The 24,320-nt window shown below is 25.8% G+C and overlaps 2 protein-coding genes across 4 annotated transcripts in view; one reads left to right on the top strand and one right to left on the bottom strand.

Annotated features, from left to right (window-relative positions):
• The window catches only part of LOC129968767 (serine/threonine-protein kinase mTOR-like), a 132,784-nt gene extending 118,920 nt beyond the window's left edge, over window positions 1-13,864 (top strand). For both annotated transcript variants that reach the window (XM_056083002.1, XM_056083001.1), the window contains exons 51-58: window positions 1,812-1,894; window positions 2,819-2,966; window positions 6,883-7,018; window positions 7,388-7,453; window positions 8,703-8,768; window positions 11,091-11,168; window positions 11,251-11,356; window positions 13,745-13,864. In XM_056083002.1, the coding sequence (XP_055938977.1) occupies window positions 1,812-1,894; window positions 2,819-2,966; window positions 6,883-7,018; window positions 7,388-7,453; window positions 8,703-8,768; window positions 11,091-11,168; window positions 11,251-11,356; window positions 13,745-13,760 (699 nt within the window). In that variant the 3' untranslated portion in view covers window positions 13,761-13,864. The remainder of the gene's footprint in view (window positions 1-1,811; window positions 1,895-2,818; window positions 2,967-6,882; window positions 7,019-7,387; window positions 7,454-8,702; window positions 8,769-11,090; window positions 11,169-11,250; window positions 11,357-13,744) is intronic.
• LOC129968772 (cytidine deaminase-like) lies at window positions 13,695-23,377 on the bottom strand. 2 transcript variants are annotated; one of them, XM_056083008.1, is made up of 4 exons: window positions 23,267-23,377; window positions 20,209-20,323; window positions 15,428-15,485; window positions 13,695-14,260 (listed from the first exon to the last, which is right to left on the bottom strand). In XM_056083008.1, exons 1-4 carry the CDS (start codon window positions 23,316-23,318, stop codon window positions 14,129-14,131), a joined length of 357 nt encoding a protein of 118 aa, XP_055938983.1. In that variant the 5' UTR covers window positions 23,319-23,377; the 3' UTR covers window positions 13,695-14,128. The 2 variants fall into 2 exon arrangements, with proteins under 2 accessions (XP_055938983.1, XP_055938982.1); XM_056083007.1 differs by lacking the exon at window positions 23,267-23,377 and adding an exon at window positions 22,944-23,239 and having other exon boundaries at window positions 13,697-14,260.
• Between the last annotated feature and the right edge of the window lie 943 nt (window positions 23,378-24,320).

Genomic DNA, 24,320 nt, shown 5'->3' with positions numbered 1-24,320 from the left:
TGCTAATAGTTTACTAATATGATCAAAATTACATTTTTTTATTTGTCCTACAAATCTATAAAAATGGGGTAATGCTTTTACATTTAGTTTCATTACATTGTAATGAAAATCCTACATTAAATATTTTGATGTATGTAAAATATTCATTCCTACATAAATCAGTTTATTTGCATTAGTTATTAAGATTGATGAATGAGATAATTATACTATATAAAAAAAATATCAATAGTACAATAAAATTAAAGTTAACAGCTAAATTTTATAAAATAGATAGGCCATCTAACTTTTCTCGACTGGATGTGTATTTTTGGATAGAAAGCAAATGTAATAATAATTGGAATATGAGGGAAGAAACCAAAGATTATTTTGATAGTTATATTCATAGCATCGCTAATATTTATTATTCTATAATGCAACAGAAGACTTAAAAATTGCATATAAAGCTTATTATATAAAACAGCTATTTATTTTGCTTGTTCTTTTAGAGATTATCATGAAGAAAGGATGTTTCTTTAAATAAGGAACACACCTTCTTTGTGATGTTTTGTATTATTTAATAGTCATGATGATAAATGCTAATCATTAAACTTTTTACATTTTTTATTTTTATTTATTTATTTATTTATTTTAGTTTTTTGAATAAATGTAAGACTTATCAGCTATGTTAAAAAAAAATTTTAAATATGTATGTTTAAAAAAAAATCTCGTATATGATCATGGCTGTGTAGGAATCCACCAAATTGATCCAGTTAGATTATCTATACACTGCTATTATATTTATAACTAGTCACTTTAGTGATCAGCTAATGTGCTAGAATAATTGATTTTATTTCATTTTAGTTGAATCTTTTGGATACAACGTAAAGAACATCATTTCATCAAATTTGCAGACATTAAAGCATTGTTATTTATTTAATCTTATATAGTTTTTGTTTATTGTTTATATGAATTCTAATGAAGATCATTCCATGACTTAATAACACTATTAAAAATGTAAATTTATTTTTTTGCTTGGCTTCTAAATTTCACAATATTGTTACATCACTTTTTTATTTATCTTGTAAATTGTATGGTTATTAAATAGAATTCTTTTTCTAGTGAAAAAAAAAATCATACAATTAAATATTTGATGAAAACAAGGAGAACAGTTTGAATTTCAAGACAACAATATAATCTGCTGTTGAAAATTAGGCAAAAAAATTATCAAAATTCAGAAAAAAAATCATGAATATTAAATTAGAATCGTTAAAAAGATAATTTTTTGAAGTTTGAGATGACACAAAAATCATTTTTTTACTGTAATAATTTTAGGAGTTATGATAGAAAAATGTTAAAATTTTGCTTAATTTTTAATTAGTTCAAAGTTCAAAATAATCTCTCCGATGTGCTCATTTTTACCTTCCAATGTACATAATGTACCAAATTTGGTAACTCACTCTCAAATGGTGTGGCGTATGAGGGGCCACATATTCCCCAAAAATTTATCCTAATTTTTCTTTGCATCCTCCCTTCCCAGAATGTTAAGTTGATTGGCATAATTAATTAAAATGATTTTCTTTTATGTTTCTATGAAAAAGGCAACGTAACTAAGTCCCATATCTGATTACTATTATGATTTCCAGCATTATGTCTCTCTTTTATTTAAAAGAAGAAAAGGCGCATGTATATTTGCATTCACCTTTATTATTAATAAAGATAATAACAATAAAGTGGAAAATTATTAAATTAAAGAAACTAACTTTGCTTTTTAATATATTAATAAAAGTATGTTTCTAAAAACATACATAATTTCTTCATATCATCTCTTATAGGTATGGTTTGATCGCAGAACAAATTTCACACGTTCCTTGGCTGTAATGTCGATGGTTGGCTATGTTTTAGGCCTTGGAGATAGGTATGATTTTAGACTTGTATAAAATAAATAGAATTTTATAAAAAGTACTAAAATGGAAACTAATATCGTAAAAAATTTTAAAAGAAGAGGCATTCTCCTGTAATATTAGTTCTCTGAACAAACTGTACATGATGTTAACTCATTAGTTTTATTTTTATATTTTATGTGAACATTCCACATTTTATTGTCCTTGAAACACATTTTATTGTCCTTAGTCTTTCCACATTTCTTTCTATTGTGATATATAGTAAAACAGTTCATTCCAAATTTATTAACAAAGTTCACTCACTTTTCATTTTTTTTTTCATCTTTTTAAAATTTGTTTGTTTGTGCTATTGATACCAACATTAAATTGGTGAGGTCTTTAATTATATTGTATGAGCAAACTTACTGCAAGTTAGTTGGATTGTAACATGTTAATAAAAAAAAAATTGACACAATAGCAAGTTTAAACTTTCAACGTATTGAATAATCTATATAGAATCTTGTTAATAAACTAAATAAACAATATAATAAAATAAAATAAAGCAAAAACTCAATGCAGCATAATCAAAGGTTGTAAAAAGACACAATATCTTTATCCCACGACTTTAAATGGGGATAGGGCAGGTTAAATGTTTGTAGAAGCAATGGAAACATTTTAAATTACTTTGGTACAATGAACAAGTTGTCATTATAAAATGGCAAAATCTTATTTGTTTTTTAACTAAAATTACAAGAAAAAAACTGCAAGGTAAACTTTTTGGCCCTATAAAGTGTATTTGTAATAAATTTGATCCACTGATATATTCTATAAGTGCCAACAGGATCGATCTCATTCGCTTTTAATATTAGCAGGGAGGCAATTTTCAGTTAACAACATGACCCCCCCCCCTCTTTATAATCTCTGAGCATTATTTGACATATACTTTCTATCTGTAATAGGCACCCATCCAATTTGATGCTTGATCGTTTGAGTGGGAAAATTTTGCACATTGACTTTGGGGATTGTTTTGAGGTTGCAATGACGAGAGAGAAATTCCCAGAGAAAATTCCATTCAGGCTCACCAGAATGCTTATACATGCAATGGAGGTAAGATCTTTTCCATTATCTTTATTAAAACATTCTGATATGAGTATGCATGAATTTGAATTCTCTTGTATTGTGAATTTATTGTTTACTGGTTAGAATTCTTCCTTTCATTTTATCATAAACATATATAATACAGTATATTTTTATATAAATCCTAATAGAGTAAAGAGAATCAAACATATATTTAAAATATGTTTTGATTAGACCCGAAATTCTATAGAATTTTGTTGGACAGATTGCATATCTAATCTTGTTTATCTTAAAATGTTTATTGTTTCAGTTATCACATTCATCAGGGTTGCCACGCCACTGGGAAAAGGAAAACACGGGAAATTTAAAAATTGTCTAAAGAAAATGCAAGGCAATTTGAAAATTTTCATAAAAACAGAGAACATACAATGAATTTTTTTAATTGTTTTTTCCTCATCCAAAAAATTTTCCAAATATTCCTAGTCAGTGCTTCTAAAAAAAGAAATAATACCATTCGCAATTGTGTAATGCAAAAACTCACCCTTTGTCTCTCTTCTTTTTTATTCTGTACAGATCATTCCAGTTTCAATTTGCGAGGCAGTTGTTCTCTTCCAATGCTATTCCCGAATTGCAACTAATGAAAATGCGCGAAACTTCTGCAACTGCGTGAAAGAATAGAATGCCTTTCTCCACCGAAAATAGCAACATTCAAGTTGCGGGCGCGTACCAATGGTATTTAGTCACTGACACTTGAATTTATTGAATGGTTTGTTTATCATTTGAGAGACTGTGAGCTTATTCTGAATAGATTAGAGAACTTTTTAAAACAATGAGCTGCTCAAAATCTGTATTTAATACAAATTGGATGGATAAAAAAATTAATCCTGATTTTGCTGAAAAGGTTCAAGAAGTGACTTTGTAAGAAAATAATAAGCCTGAGTAATATGTCAAAAAAAAGCATTTATTAATTATAACACAAAGGGAAACAAAATTGCGTGTCAGTTCAAAAAAGTTGTAGTTAATATTAAATAAGGAATGAATGAGAAGGTGATATGTCAAGTCCAAAATCATAAACTTTAATGTCCGAAAACAAACCAATTTCGAACTTTTTAGTTAAAGAACAATCGTTTAAAGCTGAATTTTTATGTTCATTAAAACTTGTTGTGTTGTCCTTTAATGCATTCAATGATATATTGGAAATATTTTTATATATGTTCACCGAAAGTGAAATACATAAAAAATTTACATTAGACCATACAAAAATGTTGTACCTTATTTGTTAAGGATTAGCTTGCTGAAACTATTAGCTAAAAAATCTGCTGAAATATATAAATTGGCAAAAATGAATAAATAAAAAAAATGTAATTTTGCTTTTGTTAAGTAATTATTAAATGATTTGTATCATGATAATAAAAATATTTCGTGTTTCATTTCACCTGAGTTCTTAATTTTGTGTGACTTGCCATTAAAGAGCATGAGAGGTAATATATTCATCTGCCCCTTAATATACAAATTTGGCCTTTGCTAAATTCTAGGTAATAAAGAAAAATCTTTTTTGTATGTAAACACAAAAATTCTTTTAATATATTATTAATTCGAATAATGCTAGAATATTTCTTCCTTTCCTTGCTTTTTCAACTCCTTAAAATCATATTGCATTATAACGCACATGAGGACTATTTTTGCATATCCTCGTATCTTGAATATCCGTACAGGAGAAAAAACAGGGAATTTTTTTTTCCAGATTTGAGTGGCAACCCTGTTATATATTTATGTATGTGCGCTTAACTGCATAAAATGTAAATAATTAATTTAAAAATAACTCATAAATATTATAATAATTGTGGATGTATTTTGCAAACTTTGGGAAAGGTTTTATATATGTATATATTATATATAGGTGGCAATTGTTGTTTTGCTTGTATTTGAGAGATTTCAAATTAAAACTGTGATTAGATATTGAAAAATAAATATTTCATTTTGCAGTTCTGTTATTGTTATAATAAAGGTGATTAACTAATCTGGAAAACTACATGTGTGTCAAATTTCATTCATCCTGAGAATTGCATTTCAAAATAAATAGACAATTCCCACAGAATTCATCCAAAACTTCATTGATTTCTATTTAATAGTCTAATGATCCCATTACAATTCCATTAGCGGGTACTTCAAATATGGAGATTGCTGTTTCAGTAAGCAGATTCTCACTTCCCCAATGAGTATAATAATGATGTAGTGTTGAGTTAATTTCATTCTGATAATGATCTTATCTCTATGTGAGAGGATGATGCATGCCATAATGGGGATTATTTTGTGTTCAACTCATTGTTTATTTTGATTTGTAATCACTCAGTATTCAGACACCCTTAATGCTTTACCATGCAGGGATAACTCTTTTATATCATCATCATTAATTTTATATCACACTCTTTTATATTATCATGTAATCTTTCTGGTTCAATTATGCTTTTGAATTATTGTGCTCACAGACAGATCAGTAGACAATCAGTTCTACAAATGGATTTATTTTTTGAAGTGGAAAAAGTTTGAATTGTAGAGAGAGATTCATCAAAATTGAAGATCAAATTCTTTGGTGGTTACAACTGATTGATTTCTATACTTCATATAAAAGAAAATAATAATGGTAAAGAAAATGCTCTTTATCTCTGTTTATGTAGAATTATCTATACTTTCCACTGCAACTAATTATTTATTTACTTATTTGAAACTTTAAAAGTCATATTAAAGAATATTCAGAAATGAATTGCCGAATCTAGAGAGAACTAGTTAAATCTATTTTACTTTCTTTCATGGATTTATTTTTGAAAGTTCATTTAATTATTTGGGTAATATTATGATAAAAGATTAATATTTTGAGACTGGATAGTCTATGAGTTGAGTACATCATAAAATATTATTTACATATCTTTATGCAAAAATTCATGTAACATTTTGGGATCAGAATTTTCTTTTCAGAACTAAATTGGTCAAAATTTTATGAAAAAATTATTAAATCTTCCATCCATGACATCTTACTAAATATTTTTGCTTTCCATGATTTATTATTATGCCTATCAATTACAAATAAATCTTAAACATATGCTTTGTATAAATGGTAATTCAGCAATTTTTGTTCAGGATGTTTGTACATTTTTATTTATAAAGTATACAAAGAGAAAATATTGTTACAATTTCTTCATATTTCACTAAGTCCGAAAAGCACACTTTTAAAATTATGTTTGTGAACACAATTCCAAAATGCCTTAAGCTGAATGGATGAAATTAGGTATATGGATTTTAAACCAAGTTCACAGATTTCTACTAAATCTTCAACGAATTCTATTCCGAGGAAGTCTATCCAGTTGTTCGATTGCATGTTAGCATGATAATTACAAAATGAAGAGAACTATATGGATAAAGTTTGGTGCTTAGATTTAATATCCAAAATTGTAGATACTTATCAAATTTGGAATCGCATCTGTCAAGAAATTAATTGTCTGTTGGTCTATACTTTCACAAGTATATAAATATAATAATAATTCAAAAATGCTGTGACTTAAATATATGAAATTTGGATCTTGTGGCTATAATTATAGTCACAATATCCAAATTTATCACAAGATAAATTTTGATCTGCAAAAAGGCATCCAGAATACAATTTGTTTTTGCTGAGATGGGGGTTTTGTATTAATCTCATCTCGGCAATTAATCACCAAAAACAAAAAAAATCTCACATAAATTTGCATGCTAATAGTGACTATTGTTTACCAATGTCATATGGTCATTAATGCACAATTATATTTATTAAAGAGTATGCCAGAAAGTTTTAGAGAAACCACTCCCACTGGTTGCCTTATACTATTTGTGTTTCAAATAAGAGTATTTATTATTCAGAATTTTTTATTTGCTGAAAAAGGTTTGATTGTACCTCTTATTATAATTCTAGGTAACTGGCATTGAAGGAACTTACAGAAAAACATGCCAGAAAGTGATGAAAGTATTGCGAGATAACAAGGATAGTCTTATGGCTGTTTTAGAAGCCTTCGTATATGATCCTTTGTTAAATTGGAGATTAATGGATGGTATAACACAATTTCAACTTCATATTATAATACTATTATTAGAAAACGTTCTTAATAAACAGAAATGTATTTGAAATACAGGGGAAAACTTCTAGTTATTATTTTCCCTTTTGATAAATCTTTTAAGTATAAATATAAATTTCACAACTTATTTAGTTTAATAACCAATTTGATTTTTTTAAATCATTTTCGTAGAATTTTTAAAAAAAATTTAAGTGGAATAAATTTATGTCTTTAGAATTTTGGTAATATTCAAGGGCTTAAATTTAAATTATTAAAATGATAATTATTGCAGTTATTTAACAATTTCTTAATTCTAATATCTTGATTGCTCGTAAAATTTATCTTTTATAATTTTTCTTTAATTAGCACAACCTAAGGGGAAGCACTCTAAAGTCAGAAGTGAATCTTCCTCCTCTATTCATGATCAAAATGGTAAGAAAAAAATCAGTATTTCTAATTAAGCACATTTCATGATTTAAAAACTACTTAACTGTGAAAAATTGATAACACATTTGTGGAATGATTTTTTTTTAAATCATACAAATACTAATAATTTTTCAATCACCTTTGAAAATTTATAATTATACCCTACCAGAGTAATTTATGCTGAAATATCTAGCATTTTTATGATTTTTAAACAGTTATAAGGTAATTCAAATACCACTTTTCTTTTATAACAATAGAAGTAGCTATAGGAATTTCTGTTTTGAATTGTAAGATAATGTGCATTTGTAGTCAGTTAGAAATTGCTTTAAAAGTAATTAGTTAAAGTTAAAGTGTTACAAAATTACCAAAGTTGATACCAGATTTAGTCTTAAATAGTTAAGAATATCCATATACCAAGGAAAGAATTCCTTCAAAACTAATATTTACTTTTGTGAAATTTTTCTAAATTTTTTCTAGGGGATATACCTTATAAATTAAAACTTATTTCATTTAATGCATAAAACATTATCTAATTATATATATATATATATATATATATATATATATATATATATATATATATATATATATATATATATATATATATATATATATATATATATATTGCTAAAAAGCAGTAATGATGTCAGTATTTTTGTAGCATTATGAATCATAACTAATTTTTTCATCAATAAAGAAACTTAATTTTTTTTCCCCGTAATAAAAAAAATAATTTTTAGATGGAATTATATGAAACTTTGGAAAAGTATATTTATTAAGATTATAATTTGAGTTATTATTTTTTTACTGTTTGTCCTAAAGTGCATTTTATTTAATATAGGTGAAGATGGAATTTTTGTGTTCATTTTTTAATTCATTTCCTTATGTGCTAGAGATTTAAAATTCTGTATGCTTGTTTATTTTTGATAACACAATGCTTTAATGTTTTCAATTATCATTAATTAATTCATTCCATATTAAGGCATTATTTGTTAATAAAATTGTGAAAAAATTGATTACAAGTTTCCATAATGTTTAAAAGTTTTTAACTTGCTAATAAAAGAATTTTTTAACTTTTTTTCATACTTTTTTCATTGATCATATTATTTTGATAGTAAAAACTAATAGAAATAAAGGTAAAAAATAAATGAAAAACATAATTTTATTTTAATTAACAATTTTATTCATAATTTTATTTTACACTTGTAGAAAAATATTTTATAAGGTTTTATAAATGCTTGTTGTATGCATTTAGATATGTTACAAGAAGTTGATGTGCAATCCCAAACTGATTCTAAAAAGCCTGATGCTGTCTTGCCAGGTATTATAATTTTTAGTAATCTGAAGATTATCCTTTGATCTTTAATATTAATAACTAAATATCCTTTAGGACTTATGTAATAAAAAAAAGAACATTGCATTTTTTAATAATAACTTGTTTTCCTCTGGAAGAATAAATAGTATTGATATAAAGGACCAATCATTACTTTTGTGATAAGATTTATAGTACAGATTCCATGTAAAGAAAAAATATTAGCAGAAAAATTGTAAAATTATATATGATTCTACAACTAGTGTTATGTACAAGCACAGATTTTCATATAAATGGAAAATTACTTGCATTTGGCCTTAATTTTCAGGCAAATTTTTGGCAACAAATTTATTTTGCTTTATTAATTTGAATCATATAATAATTCAAGTAAAAATTTAATTCATAGTATCAATAAAAAAACTGTTATCACTTCTCAATTTTTAGGTATTTTTAAAAAAAATTAATTGATTCATGCATTGCAATAATTGAAAAACAAATTTTTTTTCATGTCTAAAAATAATCAGTAATCGATAATATAACAAATTTTATATTCTCCATATTTGGAAACTTTCATGAAATGAGTTCTAAACATTTATGAATATCATGGTGTGAACTCTTCAGACTCTATTATTCATGCAAGATATGTCCATTATATTCCGTTATTTATATTAATTGTTGGAAAACTGAAAACTTTTTTTATCTAATAATAAGGGTAGGTGTTTGTGTTTTGATGCTTAGATGGGCTTTTAGACCTAAATTATCAAATTTCACACCAGTATGCTTTAGAAGCAAAAATGTGCACTTCAGAGGTGGTTTTTTTTTTTTTTTTTTTTTTATGAAGTTTAATTGAGAATGGATGTTTTTCCTCTATAAATTTTGAAATTAATTAGCACAAAAATTAATTTTTAAATTTTCTTATGACATCACCTTACCTGTAATATAACTTTGTCATCATTAAAAATCATTTCATACATGATTTGCTATAATATTTTTCTTTGCTGCAGTGAATTGCAAACTGTTTTCAGTTTTATGACAGAAATTTAATCACATACAATTCTTCCATTGTAAAAAGCCATGAAAGAAGAAATTATTTTCACATTTTTTAGCAATATGGTCATAAATTTTTGCTTTCTAATTTCATTCTTTTTGTATGTGAAATCTGAACAAAATGATATTAATTATATTAGAAATTAATTTAGTTTACTAAATGATCGTTCATGCTTTTTTTTTTTTTATCTGCATGCTTCAATCTTGCCGGCATGTTTTTAAATAGTTACAATATACAAGTTAACTATGGTACACCATTTTTTATTGTTGTTGTTAGAATTAGCTACACATAAGAAAATAAAAGTTACAACATATTGTGTGAGACTGGATAGGCAGTTATGATTTTCATACATTTTTGACATGCCACTTACATAAACAGCAGGAATGTAAGATTACTAAAATAATGTTGTTTCAGTTTCTATCTTAATTTGAAAAAAAAAATACTTGCTTAAAAAAAAACATGGTCAAGAGATTTTACTAAAATGAAATCATTTTGTTCATAAGTTTTCTTATGAACATCATTTGCAGTTAAAGGAACTAAATCATTTATTGATAGTCAGAAAAGAAACTAACTATGTTTCTATGCAGGCACCAGGCAGAGGAATATCTATATTTAAATATTCAAGAGATTGAAACTTCAGTTTAGTCAGATCGTCAGAGCCGTATTTGAGAAATCTCTTCAGTTTTCTCTGAGGAAGAATTTTATGTTTATGATCGATCAACCAACTATTTTACTACTTGTCCTACTTTATTATATATATATATATATATATATATATATATATATATATATATATATATATATATATATATATATATATAATCTTTTTAAATTGGATAATTTTAATTTTGATTTGGATATTGACCAACAGTAACATATTATTTTTTAAACAAATATAATGAAATATTTATAATTCTTTTTCTTACTGTCAAAATTATATGCTATTTAAATTTGGGATATCTTTTTTTGTGACACATAAGCCAAGAAGTTATATTCTATCGAAAAATACGCATTTTCAAACTGTGTAATTCAATGTGCAAAGACAAAGAGTTTTTGTTCAATGGGTCTGTTTAGTATTAAAATCATTTCAATTACATAAATATTTTCCTTACTTTGCTGAACTTTTAAATCTTATTGCTCTTATAAATTAATAATTTTAATTGTTAATATATTATGTCTCATTATAATTTTTAAAAATTTTAATATTGTAAGTGCAGAATACTGTCGCTTATATAAAAAAATGTCTTTAAAAATGTATTTTATCTTTTCATTAATTTTCTTAGATTCAGGATTTAATAAACCTGAAGCGTTAAATGAAAAAGCAGTACAGATAATTAACCGAGTCCGTGATAAACTTACAGGTAAGATTTTTTTTTATGTAAACACTAAACTAATCTGACAATTTTATTTGAAAGAAAATTTAATTTTGTATCTTTTAAACAGGCAGGGATTTTGATCCCGATAAAGTGTTAGAAGTAGATGAACAAGTTGATTTACTCATAAAACAAGCTACATCACATGAAAACTTGTGCCAGAGTTACATAGGATGGTAATAAATTTTCTATTAGCTTTGGATAATTGAGTAAAAATATTATGACATCTGCCATTTGTTTGTAAGATTTAAGTAATTCAAATCTCTTAGAAGATAAAATTTTGGGAAGCATACAAAATGCAGCAAATTTAATTATTGTAATTTAAACAAGAAATTATCTGATATGCTGAATTAATATATATATATATTCTAAGTAAATAAATGCAACTCTATTGTACAAATACATGATCATCAACTCGCCTTTGTGCCCTGCCTCCCTCCTCTCGACTATAATTGATATTGGTAAAAAAACAAGTATTTTCCTTCTTTCTAATTCATTGGAAAATAACTTTTTTGATATTACTTATTGTCTTCATTTCTTAGCAATCATACTGTATCTATCTTAATTTGAGTGGACAAAGAGGCAATAATGCTTATGATGTAATTAGTAACCAAAAAATTAGCAACATAAGGAAAGGACAAAATTCTTAGAATTTTGTATGAATTTAAAGATATTCAGAAGAAAAAAAAATCATAGAAAGATAGATATCTATCTATGATATATAGAAAGTTTAAAAAAATTTTATTTATTATGTCCATAACTGTGTTATTTCACACTGTATTATGTATTAGTAATGATGGAATTTTGTATTGATTTTACATTCACTTACCGATGTAATAGGATTTTGAAATTAAGTACACTTGATCCAAAAGGAATGATTCAACTATTTTTTTCTCCTGACAGTTCAGTATTTTAATATCTTTAGAACTTAAGATTACACAGTACCTAAAAATGATAAAAATTATTTTTTATTATTTATTTATTTATTTTTATAGCCCCTACAATTAAGAAGCTTTTATACAAATTTTATATCACATAGCCATATATTTTAAAGCTACTTTAAGTTTCATGAGTGGTGTCAGACTCAAAATTTGGATGTATGGACAGTTTTCATTTTGAAGCATTTTCCAATTCTTAAAATTGATATATATTTGAATAAATATATTCTTTAGATGAAATGATTATTAATTCTTACTTTCAATAGTTAAGTCTGTTCTTATTGAAATCCCATTACTATTTAACTAACATTAACCTTTTCAAAACCAATAATTAAAAAGCTTTACAGTGAAGTATTTATTTTCTGAAAAATACCCCAACTGATATATTCTCAAGTTGCTAATAGACATATTGTTTTGAAGAGGTGGCAAGTTAATGAAAATAATAATTCAAAAATCAGCTTTATGCAGATATTATTGTGATGCATAATACAAATCAACCTCAGAATACAAATATTTTGAATACAAGTACTTCGTATAAAATTGAAGATAACCCTGTTTATCATAATGTATTATTGTGGATATTTAAAGAAATCGTTTTTCAAGTTATGGTGTCAAGTACAGTTTTCAAGCATAACCTTAAAACTTCAAAAACAATAGAAACATTTTAGATTTAAATTGCCTCCTAATCAGTTCGGCATCTTCATACTTAGCCAACTTTACTGATTACAGAAGAACTTCTCTTTAAACATCCCTGATTTGATTTTAATCTTAAAGTCAAACTAGCTAATTTGTGCTGACTTATTTGATCTACAGTTTTGGTTATTTTTAATTTGTATTATATTACTTTTTATAAGAATATTGTGTCCAAACCCTTTATGAATGCATTAGGTTTAGATTAAGCTAAGTAAATATGTTATATTGACCAGTGTTATAAATATTAAAAAAATATATATATTTTGCATTACAAATTTAAATTTTGTTGATATAAATTGTTTTGTTTATACAGCTTTTTTGTAAATATTTTCAAATATATTTATTATAAGATTTAATTCTGGGAGTTCTATTTTTTTTAACATCTAAAGTTAATACTTTTATAATTTTCAGCTACAAGAAAATCAGTCAAAGAATCAAATCTTTAATCATTTGGAATAATGAATAAAATTGTTATTATTTTTTTAATGATTGTGCTTGTTAAATTGACTTAAAAAAATCATTATCAATTTAATAATATAATCTGTAAAAAAAGTCGTAAATTACTATTATTATTAATATCTCAAAAAAAAATTTAGGAAAGAGTACAGTGTAGCCTTAATTATGTTTTCATTCCATGAATGGCATCTTGCAAAAAATTTGAGGGGAGTGAGGAAACCAGTTTCAAAATTGCATCGTATTTATATCATCATAATTATAAATTAACAGGTTGACAATAGTCAATATTTTGAAACATATACTTTGTAGACTAATAAAAATGTATTTAGATTAAATGTGGAAAATTACAACAGTAAACAAGATTTTTTTTAACTAATAAAAACTTTATTCCATTATTAAAAAGGGGATACTGTTGTGCTCACACTGTTTTAACAATTAATAAATAAAAATTTAATTTAAAAGATATTTTCTTTCTAGGTGTCCATTCTGGTGATCTTGGCATGAAGATGTACATATATATTCATAAAATGTATTGGTCTAAGAAAAATTTTAAATGCCTGTACATAATGATGTAAAATAAAAGAATTTGTACAATTATGTGGCATGATTCATTTTTAATAAAAAATAAATATATCACAAAGAATAAGTATAACTCAGAAATAATTCTGCTATTATAAATAAATGTTCACTAAATGTACCATCCATTTTTCAGTGGCAAATATTTATATTCAAAAATAGATATCTTTGATAATATTTAAGAAATAAATAAAGAGAATAGTTAAGCTAATGCACTTATCATTTAACTTTCATTTTCCATGTAAAATATGTATTCTTAAAAAAACACATACATATATATATATATTATGAAATATAAGCATTCCCACTTCTGTTCAGAGATTCTGGAACAAAGGCATGAGGGAGTAATTCACCTACTGTGCATTTTTTGTAGCTTCCATCCTTACGTGTAAAGTAAACATCCCACTCTGTTCCAAACTGCAATTAAGTAATGAACACAGAATTAGTAAAAGTATTGTTTCATTGTTTGGTATTATTCTATTAGCACAAATACCTCCCAACCTTCAAATGTGGCGATAAATGGGCCTTGCTAATGGAATAATATCTTTATAAAGTTTTCAAGAAGCAAGATTACTTATAACAGGCTTGATAAGAAAATCAGTTCCATGAATTGAAAATAATATTGCTAATAAATATGTAAGAATTAAATTGAAATACGAAATTACAACTGTTATTGTTATGAAGGATGCATAAAATAAAATTCTATCTGTATTTCCACTTTTTAAACTGCATAATCTAACACATCTAAATGTCAGAAATATAAATTTTATAGCAGATACCCTAAAATTCTGAATTTTAGTAATATATGAATTAACAGTCACTTAACAGAATTTCAGTTTTTTTTTTTTTTTTTTTCCTAAGAATTCCAATATCAAAGTTGACTATCGATTAATAAATTATTTGTAATTAATGATTGAAAATTCTGAAGAATTAAATTTATGAGAATATGCTTTAGAATCAACAATTAAAATAATCAAAACCTTATAAAATTTATGTTTTCATTAAATATTACCTATTTTTGGAGTAAATTCAAAGAATTTTTCGGATAATTAACTTCAAAACAAGGAAATATTGGAACAGTTTTTTTGAGAACAAGAAAAGATGCAATGTGACAACCATCATACAAAACATTCATCAAACTTATCCTATAGTAATTTGTTGTTTGTTCAGGATTTTTTCTCGAGAACGTATAAGTGATTATTTTTAAATTCTTGGAAAATATTCATCATATCATGTATCAATAATGATAGTTGTGCAACCTCAAAATAGCATTTTTAACAAATAATTTTTTCTAAATGGTACCTGTAATGAGAATTCTCTAGAAACAATGAGTTGTGAACTTTTGCTAGTGAAAAAGAATTCATTAAAGTATCATTTTAAATACAAAATAGATTTTTAAAAATAATTTTTACTATTTTGATGCATATTTATATGTTATCGTAAAAGGTAATCTTGAATAACATGATTAATTTTACTGAAATTCTAATGTAGTAGCAACTATAATTGTCTCTCCATCATCTTCATTATAAAGCAAACCTATATTTTAACATTATAAAAATTTATTAAAAGTATTCCATATCTTACTTCAGCTAAAAACTGGCGACAAGCTCCACAAGGTCCAATACAGTCATCACTAACAGCACTGTAATAAATTATTTTAAATACTGAAATTTATTATCCAAAATAATAAAAATTGGACATTTCTAAAAAACATTTAATATAAAATATATTTTATTCTCAGTAGAGAAACTATTTCTAAGTGTTTTAAAATCAAATCAATTCAATTAACATTGTTATTAGTCTATTTTTCATTGTAAATATTAATTAATGGTAAACTCAAAAAGAAAAATTCAGTTTAAAATAGAATCTACAAAATATGCTTAAACATACATTTAGATGGAATCCTTACATTTAAGCTATGCTTTGAAAATACTACGATAACTAAAAATAAAATTGAACAGTTAGTAATCATAAAAGTCTTTCACCTTAAAAAAATAGAAGTTAAAACTTTTGTAATGTTTTAATAATAATAATGTTTAAAGTAAGTTTAAGTTGTAAGTAATGTTTAAAGTTGCTGCAACAGTTCTTAAATTACGGAGAATAATATATATTCTAAGAGAAGTTAATTTAGCAGTACAGTCAAAGCTACAAAGCATATCATTCCACTCTGTAAAACAGTCCAGAGAATGACCAAACTATAATTTGAAAATAACTGGTATATTTAGACAAAATTGATTTAAAACATTAATATTTGGTATTCTCTTAAACAAAAATATATTCTTAAAAAGAAAAGTTAATTTTATCAATATTTTAATTTCTGTCTGTAATTATAATACTGTTAAAATTTGACCTTTCAAGGGGGGAAAAAGCAATCGATTCATAATCTCGAACTGTTAAATTTCCCTCTTTCTATCATTGTTTTACGAAGTTTCTGAAGTCAAACCAAAATATCTCTGTTAGGATAAAATGAATTAATTAAGTACTAAAAGAAAAAAAAAGAAAAGGTCTGGCTATTTTCAAACTTTATATAATTTTTTCAACATTTTGCTCCAAAGTTGTGCCAGTATAGCAAAATGTAGGTATTTATTTTGCTTTAGATTCGGTTATTTTTACATGTTAGATTTTTGTCATTTTGAAAAGATAAATGAACAATTTTATCCTCTTGTATCTATTCCATCTCCTTTTCGTTTTTATAAAATTACTTGCGATTTATTATTACAAATATTGATTAAATGAATATCCATATTTTCCTGTACAAGCTAAGAATTTTTTGAACTTTTTCTAAAATTAAACTACAGAAATCAGCTTACATGTGGATCTGCTCATTTTGCAATAAATGAAGGATATTTTCATTAGCCAGCACAAATGATAAACAGTTAAATTTTGCCAAATATAGCATTATTTCTATAATTTTAGTCTTCTTTATTTCTATAGTTTTTAAATCTTAAATGAAATGGATTACTCTCTTTTCCAAAAAAAAGTTGTTTTATTTATGAAATTATTTATTATTGACGAGTCACGGATTTATGTAAAAATATTAAACAGCCAAACTATTGTTAGAATTTTCCACAAATGAAATTGTGGAAAAGTCGCCAAGTAAGATTAATCTCTCCACTCAGTTTTCAAATATAAAATAAATGGCACAGGAAATAAAACTAGCAAGATATAATAGATTTTATACTAGACAGTTAAAGAATGAGGGAGAAAGAGTATGCTAACATCAGATAGACTTAACAAAGTTAAAACTATAATCATTGTCATTTTCTTTTATAGCTGATTAGAAAATAGTCTATCCATTTTACCTGCTTAGCAATAGTTTCATTCTCAAGGTGATATGAAAATCCCAGTTTTTTTTTTTTTTTTTTTTAATTTTTATTTTGGCTCATATATGCGTTTTGAATTTCTGGTAAATTTTTGAAGATAAAAGTACACTCTTGGGTTTTATATGGAGTAGCTTGTTTTCAGAAATATACAATATTAAGATTCTTTTTTCAAAACTACAATTCAATTGAAAATTAAGCGATATTCCTTTAAAAAAATTTTAAATCATGTTTTTTTATGATTTTTTTAAAAATTATTTAAAAAGTAAGAAAATTAATTTCAGAATGAATGCAAGATGCAAAAGAATTTTTATATTTCAATAACTAAATTCAAAACAATATGTTCATCCCAAATTTTCAAAGAAATATATTCATTAAAGGTGTGTTTAGTCTTATCATCATCCATACAATATTTTTTTTTCAATGATTTGTGTAGACTTTTCCCAAATGAATGAAGTTTTGGGTTCAGTTTTTTTATGACAATGCATAATTGCAGAAACGAGAACCAACAATAAATTTCTATTTCTTTCCAACTAATAAACTAAGAAAAAAGAATATAAAATATGATGAACTCTGGACTTAATGGACTAATTGAGAGAATCCTATAAAATTTAAGAAATACCTATAAAATTGGGGAAATTTTTTTTTAATAAGATACAATAGTACTGTATAATATAAATGTAGAATATTTAATATAATACATATTAGTTTTCTAAAAAAACTCCTCACAACTCTATTTACAGAGTGAAAAAAAAAATCCTCTAGGTAAGCTGGAAGGCAAAGGTACATTCATTTTCATTCAACTTACTATTTTCAAATTCCTTTCATTTCTTAGACAAAAACATAAGGAAATGGTCTTTCCGAAACATTCTCACATACCTTCCAATTTATTGCAAACTTTCGGTTTAATCGCATGTCTAGCGAATATAGTCAATAGACTAATAGATATATTTGGTAATTGCGTGCTATTATGCAGTTAATAAAAGTATTCATACACGAATTAAAGCCATAATGGTTGTCTTTCATTCTTGAAATAATTTTTAATACAGTATACTCACAGTCATGCAACAGACATCAAACCAAAGGACATCAAATGAACAAAAAAAAATCGGAGAATAAAAAAAAGTGTATTTAAAAAAGTACATAATGAAATAAAATAACAACTTTTGGAAATTTTAAAGCTGATCATTTTTACACAATACTGCCATTAAATTTTTCTTTTCTTTATTTTTATTTAATTAGTTTCATTCAATTTCTTTTTGTTTGTTTCAAAATTGACAACATAAATTGTTGATATTAGAAATAGTTAAAACTAGGGCTTGAAAATAACTTTTAACCTCTAACTAAGATATTGCAGTTATCAAAAAACTTTAAACAAAGAAGTTGTTTATCTTAGACAAAAAATAAATCAAATGAGACACTAATTTGGCTGATTTGATTTATTTTTCTATCTTGAATATTAAAAAAGCCATAGCGAAATTTAAATTTCAACCCCACCACCACCACCATTTCCACTACCTTTGACTAGATGGACTATTTAAAAACTCATCCACAGTTTTTACATTTCTTACAACATATTCAAAGTCAGTTAAATTCCAAACAAAATTACTCCAGTTACCTTGTTCACAAGATAACATGGGGAAAACGTTACATGCATACATATATATATACTTATAAACTTTTGAATGAAGGGTGGTTTTGGGTTCTAAGGACTATGATCAGTAAAGATCACCAGAAATTTTCCCAAAGTCTTGCCATGAGAACCATTGCAATAGATAGTCTTTCTATAAGAAATCTACCAAAAAAAAAAAAAAAAACTTCAGCATACATAGTTTAAAATTTTTGTTCTATTTAGATATTTATTATTTAAGTACATTATATATAGTTTAAATTTTATGATTATTATATTAAATTATATTAGTATTTATTTTACTATTTTAATTATTAAAATATTCTATGTATCTTTTATTTCAAGATAGCAGTAAGAAAGAAAGGCTGCATTGGTCAATTTAATTATTTTTCCTACATAAAATATTCTGCCATTTAAAATTCTAAATATTGTGTCATGCTTGTGTTCAAATTAGGTAGATTCCAACAAGAAGACTTCCTATTGCAATGGTTCGCATAACAAGACTTCGGGAAAATTTCTTCAGTGCTTCACCAATCATGGTCCCTTGAACTCAAGGTCATATATATATATATATATATATATATATATATATATATATATATATATATATATATATATATATATATATATAGATAGATAGATAGATAGATAGATACAAAGATATGTTTATAATCCTTTGCTTGTGTTATCTTGTGAACAAGATAACTAAAGTAATTTTGTTTGGATTTTAACTGGCTTGGAATATGTTGTCAGAAATGTAAAAATCTCTGACCAGTTTGTAAATAGCTCAACTAGCTCAAAGGGGGTAGTACTTTACATTTTGCTATAATTTCTTAACATTGGAGATAGAAAATTAATCCAATTAGCCAAATTAACACCTTATTAAGATGAACAACTTTTGTATCAAAAGCTTTTTTGATAACTGCAATATCTTAGAAGTTAGAGGCTAAAATGTAATTTTCGCACTTTAATTTTGACTGCTCCTAACATCAGCAATTTATGTTGCCAGATAGCAACTCAGATGTAAAGGAATCTACCTTTGCATTCCAACTTGTTGAGAGGAATTCTTTTTATATATTTTTCAGGCTTCTATTTTTAAAATTAATAAAGAACAAAATATGTACTTAAATTCAAAGTTAAAAGGAAGGGATATGCACTTTAACTTTCTTTAGTTCTAAAAAGGAAACATTAAATAATTCAATTAATGTGCCCCCCCCCCCCCCGCTTTTTTTAAAAATCTGCCAGAGTAACTCTAAAACATGCTGAAACATGATTTACATCATTCATCTATTAAGCCATCTGTACAGACTTTTTCAAGCAATCAAATTAACCTGTTTTAGGTAAAAGATTCATATATTTTCTAAGATGTCATTCTATTAAATTTTAAAATACAAAATCTTTTATTGTATTCCTACCCAGTTGCTATAACTATAACCTTGAAATTTCGACATCCTCCGGAAACTGCAGAACAGATGGCTGATCTCTCAGCACATATTGTTAAGCCATAAGATGCATTTTCCACATTCACACCTAAAATAGAACACTTGATTATATTATTTAATTACTGAAGGAAAGCAAGAAATTTAGAATAAATAAAAATATAAATAAGCACAGTCTTTTTTTCTACAAAGTGGAAGAGTTTTTGATTTTAAAAAATAAATTTTGCACCTCATGTTGATGACCATTAAATGAGAAAATAAATGATATATGAAATGCTTTTAGATTTATTTATATATTATGAGCTAAATTGTATATCATTAAAATAATAAAACAAATAATTAAAAAAATAAATAAAATAATTAAACAAATATTGATTTAAGAAACTCCTTAATAAATGAAAAATAATAATAGAATAAATACTTGAAATGTAAAACTATCATTTCTACAATTAACATTTTGAACATCTTAATAAAAAGTTGTTACTATTTAAAATTACACTAATAAAGACTAATAATGCATAGACTAAATTTATCTTAAAAAATAAGCACTTTATAAATACTTTCTAAGCACCTTTATAGAAAAAATAAAATAAAAACCAACCTTAATGTAATATTTTTTTATTATAGAATTATGAATTAATGAAATAAATTAAGTTGGATATTAACAAAGTAAGTGTCCAATTTTATACAAATATAAACATAAAATGCATAAATATGTCTTACAATAATTTGTCCTTTCTTAAGCTTTATTCACTTTATCAATTGCAGCACAAGATATATTGTTAGAAATATCATACTGGCATTAGCAATTTACTGAAGAAATAATTTCAACTCAAAAAGTTTCTTTCAAAACTTTAAAAGTACAATTTTTGTTTTACAAACTTATATACATCACATGCACAAAAAGGTAAAAGTGAGTCATCACTTTAATACATTCAAAGAATTGGTGTTAACTTTAGCTCTATAATACATGCATGTCTCTCTGATACTTCATAATAAAGGTATTAACACCTCTCTCTCTGACATAAAAATTAGAGACCTTCAGCAAGGTCTTAAATATCATGAATATAGAGATTTTTATTTTTATAATCCCAGAATATATATATATATAATGAGTATGCTCCAAAACTTTTTGGTCGGCCAAATAAATTCAAAATACAGCTAAAATTTTATGAAACAAGTTAATTTACCAAATAATTTATTGGTTTTTTTTTAAATTTATTTATTACAATGCTTGCATACATGTGAACACACTGACTGACAGATGATCAACTTATTGATGGATTTGGTTCAAAATTTTGATTTGGATCTATGCTTTAGATGCCAAAAATATAAGCCAAAAATTATCAATGTAGTGCTTTGCATTTAAAAGTTATCCTGTTCACTCATACTTGGCCAAACAAAACCTTCATCTAAATAGATTTTGTTCAGAATTTGATAGAAACCTGCAAATTCAGTATTTAGAAACTCCAGCTCAAAACATTTTTTAATTATCAAATTTGCAGATACACATAATTCAAAAATGTGTTATTCAGAGCTTTGAATCATGGAGATAGGGTAAAATCTGGAGTTTAAATTTTTTGGTGATTCTTACTTCTGAATAGTTCGTATATGGAAAAGTAAAAAGGAATTTTATTGGCATTAGTTTATTTTTAGTGTCTTTTGGTAAGAGTAACAAATGAAAATAATTTTAGAGCATCATAAACATTTTACTTTTGCTTTATTTTTAGAAGCCTTGAATCATACAGTGCATTCACTTACTGAAATCATCCACAATGACTGAAATACAAATTCTCCAGCACACTGATAAAAAGTTCTAAATGTTTTACAAAGATTCATCAAAGCAAAAATATTTAAATGATTCACTAATGATGGAGTCATTAAATGTTGTTAAAGCATAACTAACAAATGCTCAATAAACAAGTAGTTACATGTAGAAAAGCAATGATGAGCTGAAGTTACTATTAACGACCAGCAGTCGTGGTTTTACATGAATGCATAAAATTATGAAGAAAGAATCTATCTCCTATCTAAACAAGTAGAAAGTGAAAGAAGAGAAGCAAATGAAACAGATACATTTTCCCATTTCTACTCATATTTCTTTAAACTGAGATGAAAAAAAAAAATTCTGCTGACCTTCAGATTTATAAGACATAAAAAGATACGACACTGTAAATACAAACATAATCAGACAGATCTAGATTGATGAAATTATTATTTTATCATCAGAAGGAAAATATAAGCACCTGGTTAAAAAAAAAATAAGCACTTTTAAGGTCCTTATATAAGAATCATCAAAAATAAGCAGATTTTAATGACCCTAAACACCTTGTGAATTCATTCAAATTCCTTTCAACCTCTTCAAAAATAATTCATTGTTTTGCAATACATATTTACTGAACTGAAACTTATACTTTTATGAAATTTGGAAGCAGCAAACACAAAACAGATTAAAAATAAATTTGCTTAGTTAAAAATCTATTGGACAGTAAAATTTATTTACTTTGTTATATTTCATAACTTATTTTGTTTTCGGTTTTCTCAGAGAAATACTTACACTTCGGAAGAGTTAAAAGAAAATATATTAGTTAAATATAAAATAGTTATTAATAATATGGTTAAGATTAAAAAACAGAAAATAAGTAAATGAAGTTATTAGAAGTTATAAATAAATGAAGTACAAAGAAGAAAAGAAATGTTCTAAAAAAAACCTGTAAAAATTCGACCATCATCAGTAAGTACAGTTGCAGCAACAGAAAATTTACTGTAAGGACAGTATGAATTTGAAAGTGCAGATCTGCAACGTTCCAGAAGATCAGGATATGGAAATTCTGCTGAACTTTCGGAATCCATAAATTTATAAATATGTGTGTATATTATAAGTAATCGATTTAATTGCGAAATTCGAATAATAATTTTAAAAATTGCTATGATCTGTAACTGTACTTGAAATAAATAACAGCACAATATGACAAAATTTTCAAGTAAATATATGCGGTAATTCTCTAAAATGACCTTAAAAAGCTGAACGCACCATGTAGAAGAAAAATGATTATTCGGTTTAACCTCGAAAGTACTTCGACCATAAACAAAAAGAGACTCGTTAACCGGAGGACGTTTGAATCCCCCTCTAGAAGTCTAAGGAGAGGAAGAATTAGAAGCGATAGGGAGGGGAGAAGCTCTAGAGAGCGGGTTTCATTCCGGTAGTGATGGAAATGAGGGAAACATGCACTAGCTGTATGGTTGCTTGTAGAAAAGCTTTTTGCGCCAAAAGATGAAAAAATATTTACACGCCAAGAATGAAGCCCATTTTTGTAATGGTGTGAACTAGAAATGGGAAATATCTTTCAATTGAAAGATTCGATTCAAAGTCGTTCGTTCACTATTTTGACCCATTTATTACATGTGGAACGAACGCAAGGAGATTGAGAGCCTATTTTTTCGTTCGAACGAAAGAAAGAGTAGGTCTTTCCGTTCTCGAATGAATTAATAAAGTCTTTCGTTCGCGGACGAAGATCTGTACTCTTTCGTTCGTTGCGTGAAAACCTATATAGTTTATATACATATATTATCTTTTTATAATTATGACCAAATCATTAAAAAAAAGGACAATTTCTATGAGGATATAGAATAAAATGTAGCGGAATGGAAGGATAATTGTTGTTTTAAAATTATGGCAATTGCCAGAGCCTGACTAAGGCAGGGGCATACAGGACAGTTGCCCCGAATCCTCACATCAGAGGAGGGGGAGCAAATCGAATTGAAAGTTTATTTTACGTGGTACTTACGAGTTACGACTAAGACTGTTTTTAGTTTTAAGTTTTAATAGCATTTTGAATTAATTAAAGAAAAATACCATAGACAAGTTCTATGCACGGTTCTTCATTACTGAAGTCGTGAAGCAGAGAAGGGGCCCCAAAGAAATTTTTGTCCAGGGCCCCAATCAGGCTAAGTCGGGCCCTGCTAATTGCAATGGAATAATGAATTTTAACACAGTTTATGTTCAAAAAATTATTTGCTATTTATAATCAATAATAAAGTTAATCATAATCTCTAAAACAAATGAATTGCAAATTCATTTGTTCAAT

The sequence above is a fragment of the Argiope bruennichi genome, chromosome 5, assembly GCF_947563725.1.
Source record: "Argiope bruennichi chromosome 5, qqArgBrue1.1, whole genome shotgun sequence".
Lineage (NCBI taxonomy): Eukaryota > Metazoa > Arthropoda > Arachnida > Araneae > Araneidae > Argiope > Argiope bruennichi.
Note: the sequence above shows the minus strand (reverse complement) of the source record. Positions and strands in the feature narration are given on the sequence as shown.